Source organism: Folsomia candida, unplaced genomic scaffold (genome assembly GCF_002217175.1).
Source record: "Folsomia candida strain VU population unplaced genomic scaffold, ASM221717v1 Fcan01_Sc015, whole genome shotgun sequence".
In the NCBI taxonomy this organism is placed as follows: domain Eukaryota; kingdom Metazoa; phylum Arthropoda; class Collembola; order Entomobryomorpha; family Isotomidae; genus Folsomia; species Folsomia candida.
In genome coordinates this window covers 1918781-1932868 of record NW_019091207.1, presented here as the reverse complement: position 1 = coordinate 1932868, position 14088 = coordinate 1918781, and the positions used below count along the sequence as shown (strand labels likewise).

Below are 14088 nucleotides of genomic sequence, written 5' to 3'. Positions count from 1 at the left end.
ACATATGTCCTGCCATTCGTGCAAGTGACTTTGATGGCAGACGAGATAATGTGGTCGGTCGGTCAGTATTTCTCTCTATGTATAAATACGTATGTATGTCCATGCTAATCACTCTTTGCTCATTTAATTTCGTAAGAATTCTTTAAACATTGGCCAGCTTAGGGAGGTAGGTGTGCGAAATTGGAAAGTTTGCAAGAACCAAATCCTAAGAGAAAAAGGTGTTTGCAAATTCCACCAGCATACATATTTCACTTTGGCGAAAAAGTTTTGTACGTGTGTAATTAATGAAGCATAAATGTACATGGATGTAGTGTTACTGGAGCACTTATCAGTGATAAGTTATCACAAAGTGTATTTTCGTAGCAGCTTTTCCTTAGTCTTTAATCATTCATATCTATCGTATCATTTTCTCCTCAGAGATTATTATACGGTTGGATTTGCGTCGCAATTTCTAAAATTCGCTTTTTTATCCAAGTTTTCTCCTCGTTACGCCGTGTTCCACCACCACTAGAAAATTGTGAAGGTAGAAAAACCGGAAGAAGAAAGCATGAAAACATATCGATGTGAGTGAAGATATGAAACGAGAAAAGTTTTCTTGTTTGCGTTTTGAATATGAAAATTGATGCTTAGTTTAGTTTTCTGTTTCATTTGGTTTGACATTTTCCTGTTCCTTCCGTTCCGTTCAATTGCATTGCATTGCACGAGCGGATCCGGATATTTCCCATTGTTTCGAGATTAGTTTCACCTCTCTTATCCATTAAGATAACCTTACCTTTGGAGTAAGGGAAGGAGTAACTTTTACTTTCAGATGCCCCATTGCGCTGGCTCATTTACGTGTCGAGGTTGAAGTCCAAATGCCAAAATTAATTATGTATTTGGAGAGAAAGCGAGAGAGAGAGAGAGAGAGAGAGAGTTGTTTTTGTTGTTGGCTGGGCGGAGACATTGGCGGCGGAAGGAGGGGGGGCAGGGGGGGCAGAAATTAAGCACAATTGTATTTTGCCCACAGTGGCGCCGGAAGTTGGGGGATATTTGGGGGCATTAATTTTATAAGATAAGGGAGGGAGGGGTTTAAATAGATTGGGACGCCGAATATCCGTGGGGACATTGTTCCCCTGCCCTGCCCCACGCTTCCGCGGCCACTGCTGACCAATGTTAATAAGTGCACAATGCCATCCACACAGTTGACAGTGCCTCCATTCCCACAATGCCGATGTCCCCCTCTGTCCCCCCCACTTCCGCCGCCACTGGGTAACTCTGGGATAATTTTGTTGACCCGTTTCGGCCTTCAACTTTACAGCAGGAGCAGCAGTAGTCGACGTGATAGTAATTTCAGGAATTATGGATTGTGTCGCATAACATTTTTTATAGTAGCACTATTCTCTCCCATAATGTGTTTACCTGCCTGAAGGCCGGCCATAGTGCGATTTAGCACGACTGCAAGTTCCGATTCGGATCTAAAATCAAGTCGCACACGGTGTGGATGGAAAAAAGTTAGATTTTTTCTCGATACCTACTCCCCATCCGATAAGAGAAACTAACGTTCGTGCCAACGCTCCACTCTCGGTTGACAATGGGGAACATTGTAAATTTGATGGGAGGGTGGTAGTGGTGGGCACTTACGTACTTGTGTAATGGACGAGTGGCTGGTCCTATGTCATAATCGCCTCTTGACGAGCTTATATATGTACTTTATCGTCGTCGTTATGCTATTGGTGTGGTGCATGCAATGCAAATATTTTGACGGAAGGAAGGAAATTGATGGACATGGTGGTGGTGGAAATGTGAAACTTTTTGTGCAGCGAAAAGCTACGAAAGTCAGACGTTTCGTTATCTGGCTGGGCAGACCGGATGGCAATTTATGTACGTATGGCTCGATCCGCACTTTACGTTACGACATCGTCCGTCAGAGGAGGAAGACGAAGAAAGCTAGACAAATGGGGGAAACGAAAGGTTTGATAAGTGTGGGTTGCATAATAGATATGCATAATATTCATCCCGATGTAATAGGTCAAAATAAAGTAGTGAAAGTAGCTTTTTTGACACAGAAGTGGAAAAGTACAAAGGTTCAGATATTCAAGTTGCGGGCTTAATGAAGAGTGTAATAAAGATTGTGTTTCCTCCATAATCTGCGACTGGGTAATGATCCGAAGGAGGGTTTTTTGTGTCGACCTGGCTGATCCTAAAGAATTCAAGAGTCATGTAAAGATTTGCTCGTGCTCAATGACTGGCACTAATAACGGATTTAAACTTTCAACCAATGTTACATACGTTACATAAATACCCGGGTTTTGGTTGGGTAAAGAGTTGTATCTTATCGGTGATGATAAGAGCAGAGTACATGGCGTACAAAATTATCCGGTGGTAACACTTTTCTGGATTTATTTATTCACATGAAGCTTGATTTAGAACAAGAAAGTGCAATATTGCAAAATATGAGATATCAAAAGTTAGGGAACTTAAGCTGATTTTTTAGGAATGATATATACCCTGTTATTTTGATTTATCGAAAAAAAGTCGCATATGGAATGGAAACATATCCAAGATTTCCATTTTTTTTGGAAACGTCCAATTGTTGTGACACTGTTTGAAAGTAAAATACGGAAGTCGAAAACTTAAGCTTCTGCATGGTTCAACTTGTCATTGTAATAAGATTTCTTCCTCTCTTCTGTCTTCTGAATGTGGAACCTTTTTTTGTCACATAGGATGAAATGAACCCCTTTTTTAGGTTCGATTCGAAGACGACACAAGGATTTTTTTTCTTGTTTAAAAATTCTTCACTTTTTGAACTCAAACTTTGTGGTGCAGCCATATGTGCGCGATGCAGCAGAGATTTCAAGGGAGTCGGAAGTAATAGTTGAAGAAGTTGAGTTGAATGGATGTCTCGTGTCTCCAAAAATCTTTGAATCTTTGAATTTAAGGAAAAAATAGGGAAAATTGGAGTGTTTCTCGGGTCTTGCGGGTTTTGGTATATTTCTTGGATTGGAAATGAAGAAATGGGGGTGCAAGAAATTGGGAGAAAGTGCGAGAAATATGCGACTTCTAGCCACGTGGTTTCTTGCGTCGTGCATTTCTTGCAGGTCAAAATACCTGGAAAACACCACTTTCTTCCCATTATTTCTTGCAAGTCGTTACTTTCCAGTGTTTCGTTTCTCACAGGTTTGCTACATTTCTTGCACTGGAAAGCAAGAAATACGAGGTGCAAGAAACTGGGAGAAACTGCAAGAAATATGCGTCATCTAGCCACGTGGTTTTTTATGCCTTGCATTTCTTGCAGGTCAAAATACCTGGAAAAACCAACTTTCTTCCCGTTATTTCTTGCAAGTCGTTACTTTCCAGTGTTTCGTTTTTCACAGGTTTGCTACATTTCTTGCACTGGAAAGTAAGCCACGCAAGAAATGCGAGGTGCAAGAAACTGGGAGAAAGTGCATGAAATATGCGCTATTTAGCCACGCGCTGTATGAAACATAGCAGTGCGACATCGTTTCTTGCGCTTCGCAGGTCTTCGCATTTCTTGCAGGGCTTCGCAGGTCTTCGCATTTCTTGCAGGTCAAATTAATAGCTGCAAAAAAACACTTATTTCTTGCAAGTGGTTTCTTGCACCCGAATCACTGGAAAATAGGGAAGATTCTCTTTAACATTTTTTATCATTTACGTATACTCTTTTCTTTTCTGGATCTCTCTTTTGTACAAACTTTGCTTCGTATTCGTAATTTTAAGTATGCATAAGATTTCGTGTGCATGAGCGGCTTCATATTTAATAATATTTCTGATCGCTTCAGTAACTTTCAAGGGAGACGTTTCCTTTAAGGCTGCTGCTACGCCGTTAAAGAAAAAAAATCTTGGATGGTGTGGACACATGTGCGTTGCGTTTTGGTGATTTTTGTAAAAAAAAGTCCGTGTGTCACTTTACTTGGTTCCTAAATATTTACACTCATTACTCCAACTAAACATTCATGTAACATAAAACTTGTAACATATTTACAGCGTGTTTTTTGTTTAAAAGGGTTACGAGACATGTTATTTTCTTAGAGAAAGGGTTTGAAAATATTTATTTTTTAGCCTAAAACTTGGTCGATTTCAATCACCAGGATCCCCAAGTACGACGACGAGGACGAGGACTAGGTAAAGTCAGACACCTATAAACATATCGACCGTCGGAATTTCTCCAACGTAATTGGTATTGATTTTTGACTCATACATGATGCAGCATTAATCGTGCTCTCTCTTTGCCGGCCGGTCTTAAACACACACTACTTACTGCCAGATCGATTCTCGTTATGGGCAGAGGACGGATATTTAGTTCAGTAGTTTCAAGTTTTTCGTGACGACGGACGGTCAAAGTTTGTTGGTGTGTTGTCTAAATCGTGTAGAGGACAAAAGTTTTGAAATATTTTTACGTATTGGCACAGATTTCTAGGTTTACCAATATTTCCGCTATTATTTGAAAATGCATGAATCTTTTAAATATTGCTTTCAAAAATATGTATATTTTGTAAATATTTCAAACGAAATGTGACACGCCTTAAAGAAAGTGGGCTACACAAAAATCCAAAGTATTACATTAAGAAGCACAACTTTTTTGAAATTTTATATTTTTATGGTTTTTTCAACATTTCAACGATGTGGGACGATTTTTTTTGCTTAAAGAAATTGGTCCACGATGAATTCAAAGCATTGAATTCAAAAATATTTATCTTGTGAAAGTTCTTATTTTTGTTTTTTTCGTGGATACATATTTGGTAAATATTTTGACGGGTTTTTCGCCCATATTAGGTACATATTTCCCCGCGATTATTTTCCTAAATCCATATCCGCCCTCTGATCATATCTTATGCATGCATGGATAAAGTAATGATAAAAAGATTGGTATAGATATCAAGGTAGGTAAATAGGAATGGTTTTATAGAGAAAGAACGTAAAATGAGAGTTGATTCGTTAAGGGGAAGAAAATTATGAATTAAACTTCATTTCCCATTCATGTTTGCCTTCTTCTCCTCCTCGTATTCATATCCGTCTCAAATGACAATGACACGCTCCTCTCTCTCCTCGTTGAAAACACCATACCACCAACAAGTTAATACTTGCTCTCGGGCTGATGAAACGAAAATGCAGGCATACAAATAATACTTTGTGTGTAACAAAATCTTGGGCTTTTTCGTTTGGAATGAGCCGTCTTGAACTTGAAGAATCCGGTATCTACAGTACACCATACCACCTTTAGCTCGCGTTTCTTGCTTTTTTTGTGTGTCGACGACTTGTACGTAACCAATCTACATATGAATGGATGGATAATAATAACGCACCACATGTACGTACACAAGACGAGATTTTTTTGTACATATCTACGTACTAAGAAAATGAGGAGGGTTGTCTTGTGTCTCTTTCTTCTTCTGTGTACAAGCTCAATTCAAAATTAGGAAGAATATGTCGCATTTCTTTCTTTCTTTACATGAAATTGTCGCGCTGCATGTACAAAACAACGCAAGATGTGTCTTCATTAGAGTGGTGCACGTGTCATTCATTTGTGTGTGTGTGCATGTGCATGTGTTTTATTCGGGAAACTTACTTAATAAATGCTGGGTATGTATACATGTATTTAACTGAATTACATATGCGTATTCATTGAATGTATGTAAGTTTAGACACGAATGCTTACATGGATTTTTTCCACTTTGTGGCAGTACTATCCGCCCTGTAAGTGCGCCTGGTTTAATAAGACTTGACAATTTTAGCAGATTGTCAGCAGCCTACCTGCGTTACGTACGTGTGTCATTCATCATCTCTCATCATGCAATTGTCCTTTTGGTTTTGTATAACTTTTTTTTTCTAACAAGAAGGAGAATTTTGTTGGACACGTGTTTCATCCGCTGACGTTTTCTCCGGCTGATTTTTTTTGTAGTGGGTGAATTTCCCATATTTCGAGTATTTATCTATTGGGAAGTTGTCAATTGTAAATGATTTTTACTTCATTTTATTGATGACATTTCGAGTAAAATGTTGTTTAGTTTATTATTATTCTTTGCGCTTTTATTGTATTGTTCCACGTGTCAGAAAATATATCATGGTATAATTGATTCAATGAGAATAATTTCTTGAAGGCTGCATTCTACTCCACGTCCGCGTCCGCCCAACTGATTTCTGACAATCGGTGAAATGTTGGACATCCGGTTTTTTTGTGGCATTCAATTCAAGAAGAGTCGCATTGTGGGCGACTTTCACCAGGTGGATTTGATATCTGATTACACATCGTGTCGCTATTGAAGCAGTCGAAAAAATCGAGTAGGAGTACAAAGAAAGAAACATGAGTTTTTGACACACAAAAAAAAAATCCGGGGGCGAGTTAAGTTTGTTATACGGCGAATGACAATGTATATATTTTCATTCTGCTACCGGACCGGGCACTGGCCAGCCATTCATAATTTAGCGAAGTGTTCAGTCAGTAATAATATCAGCGCGAAAGGTTTTCTCCCTGAATTATTATCTTTGTGCAGATAAATATTTGATGGGGTTGACAAAATCAAGAATGAGCTTCAACTCAGTCACCTCACCTTAAATAACTTTCACCATGAAGAGTTTATTGACTCGGGTCGGGTGTGTAGATAAGTACTATTTACCCCGCATTTTCGATTGATGTCAGATAGTCGATAATATTTATTTACGGGAACAAGGGTGACAACACGGATTAAATATGGATGAAGTGTAGTAATGAGTATTGTAATTGGGGGAGAGAATGGATGATACAGTGGCCGCCGTGGGGACATGGGGGACATTATCAACTCTACAAATTCCAGGGGAAATAAAAACATAAGTTTTAATATTCGAAAGCGACATTAAAAGAATCCTGAGCAATTTGAAATCAGGACATTTACGGGGACAATTTAACGAATTTAGGTGTCATGAATCCCCCATTCAGTGGCCGCGGAAGGAGTGCAGTGGGGTCACCTGGGGACACTAAGGAATGGGTTTATATAACACGGGCAGATGATGCGGATATCGAATAAATAACTGTGGGGACATTGTCCCGCGGCCACTGCATCCTATCAGCAAGACCAGTGACCAGAATTTGCGTGTACACTACAAAACAGAATACAGTGTTACGGGTCAAAAACGACGGAGACTGACATTTAGTGAAATTAATGGAAATCGGAAGCAATCGCATCAATCAATGGGGTTCGTACATTCATTCAAAAGTCCGTTGTGCGTGTGGGAGTAAAGGTTGCTTCTTGCTGCCTATTTTGTAATACAATTTGTTAATTAAATATGAACACTACCACCGCACCGTCAAATCATCACTCTTATTCAGCAGCAGGTTATATGCATTGTTGTCCAGAGGAAAAGGTTAACTTTGTTGTGTTAGTGATGTAATATGTACTTACGTGCATTCATGGGTATTTAGATGGAGGATAATATAATGGTGTAACACAAAGTGTGACGAAAGAAAGGGAGAGCGGATCCATTTCCAGAGAGGTGACGACGACCACGACCACGACGACGATGATGCATCCAGTACTGCGGTTTGTTTGGGTTGATGTACATACATAGTAAACAATGTGATGAAATTCAAAATAAAAGGGGACGACCGTATGTTCTTCACGGTCGGAAGGTTCCTGTGTTGAAGATTGAAAATGAAATCAAAATGTTGTGCTGGGTGTAATGCATGCAGTGGCCGCGGAAGCTTGAGGGGACAACGGGACAATGCCCCCATGGGTATGTATTCGATATCCCCAATAGTCCCCATCATTATATAAACCCCTCTCTCCCCTATTCCTACAATGGCAATGTCCCCAGAGGTCCCCACAGCTTCCGCGGCCACTGAATGCATTCATAAAAGTATGTTGTGTAGGGGAATTCGGTCGACTTTGACACTACGACCTCGTCGAAATTTTGTAAGGTTGAGTTGAACAAGCTTGGATAAAAACATTGATTTGATGAAATTCATTTTAAGCCAGAGGTATTTTTTTATTTATAGGTAAATGTCTACCCTTTTTTAATAGATTGTTTGTTGTGTCTGTCTGTCTACTACGAGTGGATTACGTAGTATTGTAAATATACACTTCTACTACTACGCAATGAGTTATTGACAATTTAAAAATCGCGTTGGTTCCACAATTTATTGACTTGCTAATCGTCCATTTCGTAAGTGGCTGGCGGTGGGGTCGTAAAAAATGTTTGTAGACGTCTGGACAGGGCCCTGACCTTTTTTTTAGAGAAAATTTGAGTGTTGCTGGTGTTATGTAAATTTATTAGGGAATTTATTTACTACGCGGAAGGTTTATGTAGGCACCCTGGAGTTTACGAGCTCTCGTGCCAGAATTTGTGAAAGTTTGATGTAGATTTTTTAAGGAGCCAATTTTTTTCACCTGAGTGAGTGACACTTTTGGATAATTAAAATATTTGGGAATGATGATTTCGTGCCACGTTTGTGCGGCGTGGTGTGGTGTGGTGTTATTGGGTCTGATTTATTCAGTGGGCTCGCTCGTAATAGGATTTTGTGTACGGATGGATGGACGAATGGATGGGTCTTATAAAAGAAACGTGTTGAACAAAGTCTGACTGTTTAGGCAGGCAGGCACAGACAGGGTTTCGTTTCTGGAGGGTTTGATACATTTCTTGCAGTGCGAGAAATGAAACGCGAGGATTGCGAGGTGCAAGAAACTGGGAGAAAGTGCAAGAAATGTGCGCCAACTAGCCACGCCGTATGAAGTAAAGCGGCGGAAAGAGTTTCTTGCGCCGCGCATTTCTTGCAGGTCAAAATAGCTGACTTTTTTGCGGATTTTCTAAATTTTTTCACTGTAAAGCAAGGCACGCAAGAAATGCAATATGCAAGAAACTGGGAGAAACTGCAAGAAATAGGTCCCATCTAGCCACGCGCCTTATGAAGGAATAGCGGAATATTTTTTTGCGCCTTGAAAATATTTACCACTTTCTCCCCATTATTTCTCCCAAGTGGTTACTTCCTTGCCGAAACACTGTGCCCAAACTTGAAAAATAATTGAACCGGGTGAAAAAACCTTTAAAACCGGGTTGGCTCATTACCGATGAGGCATTTATTGGTGGAAGAAGCGTGCTTCCGAGCAGTTGAATAGTGCGAAATAAAAGTTTTAAAAACACGAAAAACGACACTGCCACCACATCACGGTCACGGCACCCAATAAACGAAGGAATATTGTATCTGTATTTACATACATTAGAGAGGATACCGGACTGGTGAAATTTTTAGGTCTGTCTGCATGAAGCTCATGATATCGTACTTATTTACGCACTTGAGCCTCCACCTCCTCCCCCCATGCTCAATGTTCAGCTTTAAATGTGCGTAACGCAACAAAGAGTGTGTGTAAAATGCGTAAAAAGAAGAAATATCTGTGTACGTTGAAGGGCAGAGTTTTATACGAATTTAAAGGAACGGACGGAGCGATTCTACGGGGTTTTTTGTCCATGCCGGATATTCCAGTTCATTTTTCACTGTTAATCTTTTTCCTTTTTGTATGATTATACCATTGTTAACAGAGCAGAGTTCTCTCCTGCTGGATAATAAGTTTGTGTAGCAAATGCATGTGTGATGAACGATATATGTATGGCTTTTTGGTTCTTTTCTTTTGACATTTGGTTGTATCGAAACATTGGAAACTGTTTCATTTATTTCAGTCTTTATGGTTTCACTTGAATCTCGAATTTTTCACAAAATCAGAAAGTTAACCATTCACTGGTGGTGGGTAACTGGGTAGTCGGCTTCCTTTTACAAATATGTATGTATGTACAGAAAGGGAGTCAATATGTATGGATCATTTTTCATCTTTTGTTTATGACCACTTGTTGTGTTCGAAACTGCATTTTTTGATGGGATTATTCATGTAAAAAGTAATTATGAAAAATGGTAGCGTATATGTTTAAATTGGGGACGCGATGACAAATAATTTGAGTCCATTTCATCAGAGAGGACGTAATTTCCTTAAAACAACAGGTTTATCATCATGCAAATGTTTGTTTGATTGTGCCAATTTTTATTACACTGATAACCGCTGAATCACTGAATGCGAGATTACATTGTGCGGCGAGGAATGCAGTCGGATAAAACTGGAACAGAAGAGAACAAAAATGGTGAAAAGGGAAAGGTGCATGTGTGCAGTTGATTTTTTGTAATTTTGGTAGTGTGTTGCTTCATTTATGCATTTGTTCCATAAAAAGTTTAAAGTTTTGGATGCATTCTGCTGCATGGCACGAGTCGACCAGAGCTAATCTTCAAGTGCAAGTGTTAAGAATTTCTTGGACGACATTTGGTGAATAGGAAGAAGTGTTTTTTGTGTAGACAACAGCCTGCCATTGATGGCACGGATCTGCTCCTGCTGCTGCAAGTGGAAAAGAACGTTAGACGAGGTTGTAATGTTATGGATGTAATGTTGCCTTAACAGAGGGTACAGTGACTCGTTCCCTGAAGGGATCTCGGACATAAAACTGGTCCAGATACGTAGGACATGCTCCTTAACTGTTTTTTTTGGAGTGGTATCGATACAGTTAGTCAAAGAGGAGAGGGGAGTTGTGGAAGACGATTTTAAAAGTCAAGGTGCAAGTTTTTTGCGGAGTAAAAATTGATAGGAATCATTTTATTGTTATTTCTCTTCGTCAATAATTTGGTCTATTGGTCGGTTCGGTGTGTGCTAATAAAAACGTCGACATGGGGCCGGTACGATGTGATGGAAGTAAGTGCAAGTGGAAAATAATTCTTTGCGAATGTTTGGCTTGTGCGTAATGCATGCTTAATAAATATGGGGCATTTTAATTTACAAGAAGTCTTTCGGGTTTGCTACATTCTTGTACTGAAAATTAAGAAATGCAAGAAACTGGGAGAAAGTGCAAGAAATATGCGCCATCCAGCCACGCGCTGTATGAAGTACAGTGACTGGGCGTCATTTCTTGCAGGTCAGCAGCTGCAAGAAACCACTTTCTGCAAGTGGTTAGACACTTTAGCACCCGGAACACTGCTTAAAATGATAGTTGTATGTAAAAGAAACACGTGAGTATTTCGTGAAAACGTACATACATACGAGACAAAATATTTACGTAGGGACAAGCTCCACTTAAGAGAAATGCTATATATATATTGAAATAGCCCAGTTTATCAGTCCAGTTCATGGTTCATGCGGCGAGATGTGTGTACGCGTACTATATATGACCGCGCGAGCGAGCGATGCGACGAGGACGGATGCCATAAGGTGAGCAGGCAAAAGTACCCATTAAAAGGCAAGACAAGCCATTCAAATGGAACTTGTACTTATGTACGTATGGCCGGTCTAAATATACTTTGCACAACTGTATGCAGTCTCGTTCTCGTACAGTCGAATGAAGATGAAGCAGAGATCTGTTGCAGTCAAGTCAAACCACATAATTTTTTACCCATCTTTGGGTTGGTGGGTGTAATTAGGCAGGTGAAAGAAAGGGAAGGTTAAAGTATACTAGACATATTTTACTGTACAATTTGCTCTTAGTTGCCGAGATGTAGAGAGTTATACGTAGCGGAGATAATAGTGAAACCAAACATGTACATGTTACTAAACGTAGTCCTATCTGGGATTTCTATTTTCGTGAGGTATGTACAAACCTTCTGATTGTGGATGATTTTCCGTGACACGATACTCAATTCAGTCACCCTTTCGATCAAACTGCTTGTAAAAAGTTGAAATTAGATATAATGTAAACACAGCTTATTTTTCTGTACAAAGATTGAAATTGAAAATATAGGGCTCAATTTATTATTGAACTCTTTTTACATATAATCTGTTTAACGAGGGTTTGACTTTTTAAAGAATTTTACGGAAAAACGAGAAAATTTCGTATTTTATCCACGTATGCGCCACCTAAAAATAAGTACTTATACTTAGCTTATCCACGTTCACAATATTGACTCGGGAATAGATAATTGAGCATAAAAACAAACCAGTTTGTAATTTAATTTCACGCATTAATTATGCCGGTGATGAAATTGGAAAGGGAAAATTAGAGCGGCGTGTACGGAAGACTGAAATTTTTCTGCCCGGTGGATGATGAAGATGAGAGAGACGCGAAACATCTGCATTTGCTCGGTACCTCGTCTCGTCGGTCTTTTTTCGGATTGAATTTCATACATTTTTTTCTTGTCACTGGTGAAATAAGTTGGGCAGTTGGGCATGCTTTTGTTATTGAATAAATTGAATTACTTACTTACCTGTCGGGTAAAGTAAAGTGAAGGGAATGCAGAGGCACATGGATAAAAAGACGTGCTACATAAAATGTAATTGTGGTGGTTTTAAGGCTTGAGGTGGATTTGTTTGTATGCATAATTTGGAATTTAGGGAAATATTTACTAAATGGCATTGATCCGACCTCATGCCATTTATTGGTTTCCGTTTGCAGAGGACATGTGCATTTTCCTTAATTTGTATGTACATCGGTTGCTTGAGGAAATGTCCGTGTCTACTTATCTTTGACGTGAAGGGAGCAAAGGGTTTATTTTATTTTGGGTGGAAGTAGGAAGTGGATTGGATTATGCAGCAGTACAAATGCGTTCTTTTTGGTTGCCCTGATTTCGGAAATTTCAATTAGGCTGTGCTGGATGGAATTACTATGAAAAAGAGAGAGAAACAGCTGAATATCTAAGTCCGTCCAGTCCACGGATTTATGTATGAAATAAGTTTTACATTATGGTCGGTTGACTAAGAAGGGAAACGACGATAAGTTCAGTTCATTTTAAGTCCCTGGGGCAGATTTTGGTTGGATTTTCAATGAATTTGTAAGTGCTTCATTTTGGGGTCTTTAAGAGGAGGAATTTGTGAAGTTGGTAGTAGCAGATCGTCGTCATTCAAAGTTGTAAACGTTAAAGAATGAATGTGAAATGAATGAAAGAGGAGCTGGCAAGGTGTCTCACCTTTCTCTATTTCTCTTGTTGACACCGGTTTAAATTGTTTTGGAGAATTGAGATTTTGTGAAAGATTCCTTAAAACGATACACACTAGCAGATGCGCCATGAACGTGTTAAGAAGTGATACATACGTAGCATCATTTCTTTGTGTATGTATCAGTTTCTTTAAGGACTGATCTGTCTGATAAATTATGTGTATGTATGTATTTTTGGGGATTTAACTATATTTATTTCGTGAATGATTTGATTTCAATCAGAAAATCATTTGGGCGATTAATTCTGGGAGAAATTTCGCTAAAAGATTTTATGAATTGCATCTGCTTGTTTCAAACAAAAGTTAGTAATTCTAAAAGTATGAAGTGTCCTCGAAATTAGAAATTGGTTTTTTTAGTCTTCCTATTTTATTTTGGGTGTATTTTTGAGATTCGACTTGAACTTGATACTTGACCTAAATATAGCTACGTACATATGTTCCGTACTATGCATGATGAAAAACAAGCCCAAAAAGTGTAAGCAACTGGTTTACCTTGCCACGCGAAGAGGCAGCTCTAATTTTTCTGTCGAATTTGTGTGTGACATGTGCTACGCGAGAGGAAACAAGGTGCCTTTAAAATTTTGAACTTGAGGGCTGCACACATTGTTTAAAATGGATTTTTATTTAGAGCAAGATGATCCTAGATATTTATAAAACGCGGTTGGAAATAAGTCCAGCTTTTGATTCATATATTTATAACAATATTTTTCGATATTATTCCCATAATGACATCATCTTCGGTAATATTTAATGGCATTGTAATTTACATGAATACCATTTCGTTTCTTTATTTATGCTAATATGTCTTGATATTTCCAATAATCACATCATTTTCGGTAGTTTATATAAGCAATTTGCATAAATAACATTTCATTTGCTTAGGTACGTACATAGTTTTGTTATTTGTCAAAATATGAATTGTCCCCTTGAAGTGGATTGTTACATGGACATAAAGAGGTAAAAAGAGTGAGCTTTGATATTATTTATGTCACCGTGGTAGGTAGTAGGTAAGCTGGCAGGGATGTGAGGAAGCAAAAAAAGGGTTAAGGTATTTCTTTGCCAGGTGCCACATCCCCTCATTCTTTTTGCAGTAGCCGTATTTGTAAGAAGAAGAAGCAACATTAAATAAGTGAAAGGGTTAACCAGCTCTACTTCTTCTTCT

At 38.8% G+C, this 14088-nt stretch overlaps 1 protein-coding gene across 4 annotated transcripts in view; it reads left to right on the top strand.

Moving 5' to 3' along the window:
* Nucleotides 1-14088, top strand: part of LOC110856165 (protein spitz) — a 63001-nt gene that overhangs the window by 38271 nt on the left and 10642 nt on the right. Inside the window, exon 1 of one of the 4 annotated variants that reach the window (XM_035856924.1) lies at nucleotides 10085-10697. The exons of the other annotated variants lie outside the window; for them this stretch is intronic. Within the exon in view, the coding sequence (XP_035712817.1) occupies nucleotides 10673-10697 (25 nt within the window). The 5' untranslated portion in view covers nucleotides 10085-10672. Of the gene's footprint in view, nucleotides 1-10084; nucleotides 10698-14088 lie in introns of those variants that run through there. 4 annotated transcript variants of the gene reach the window in all.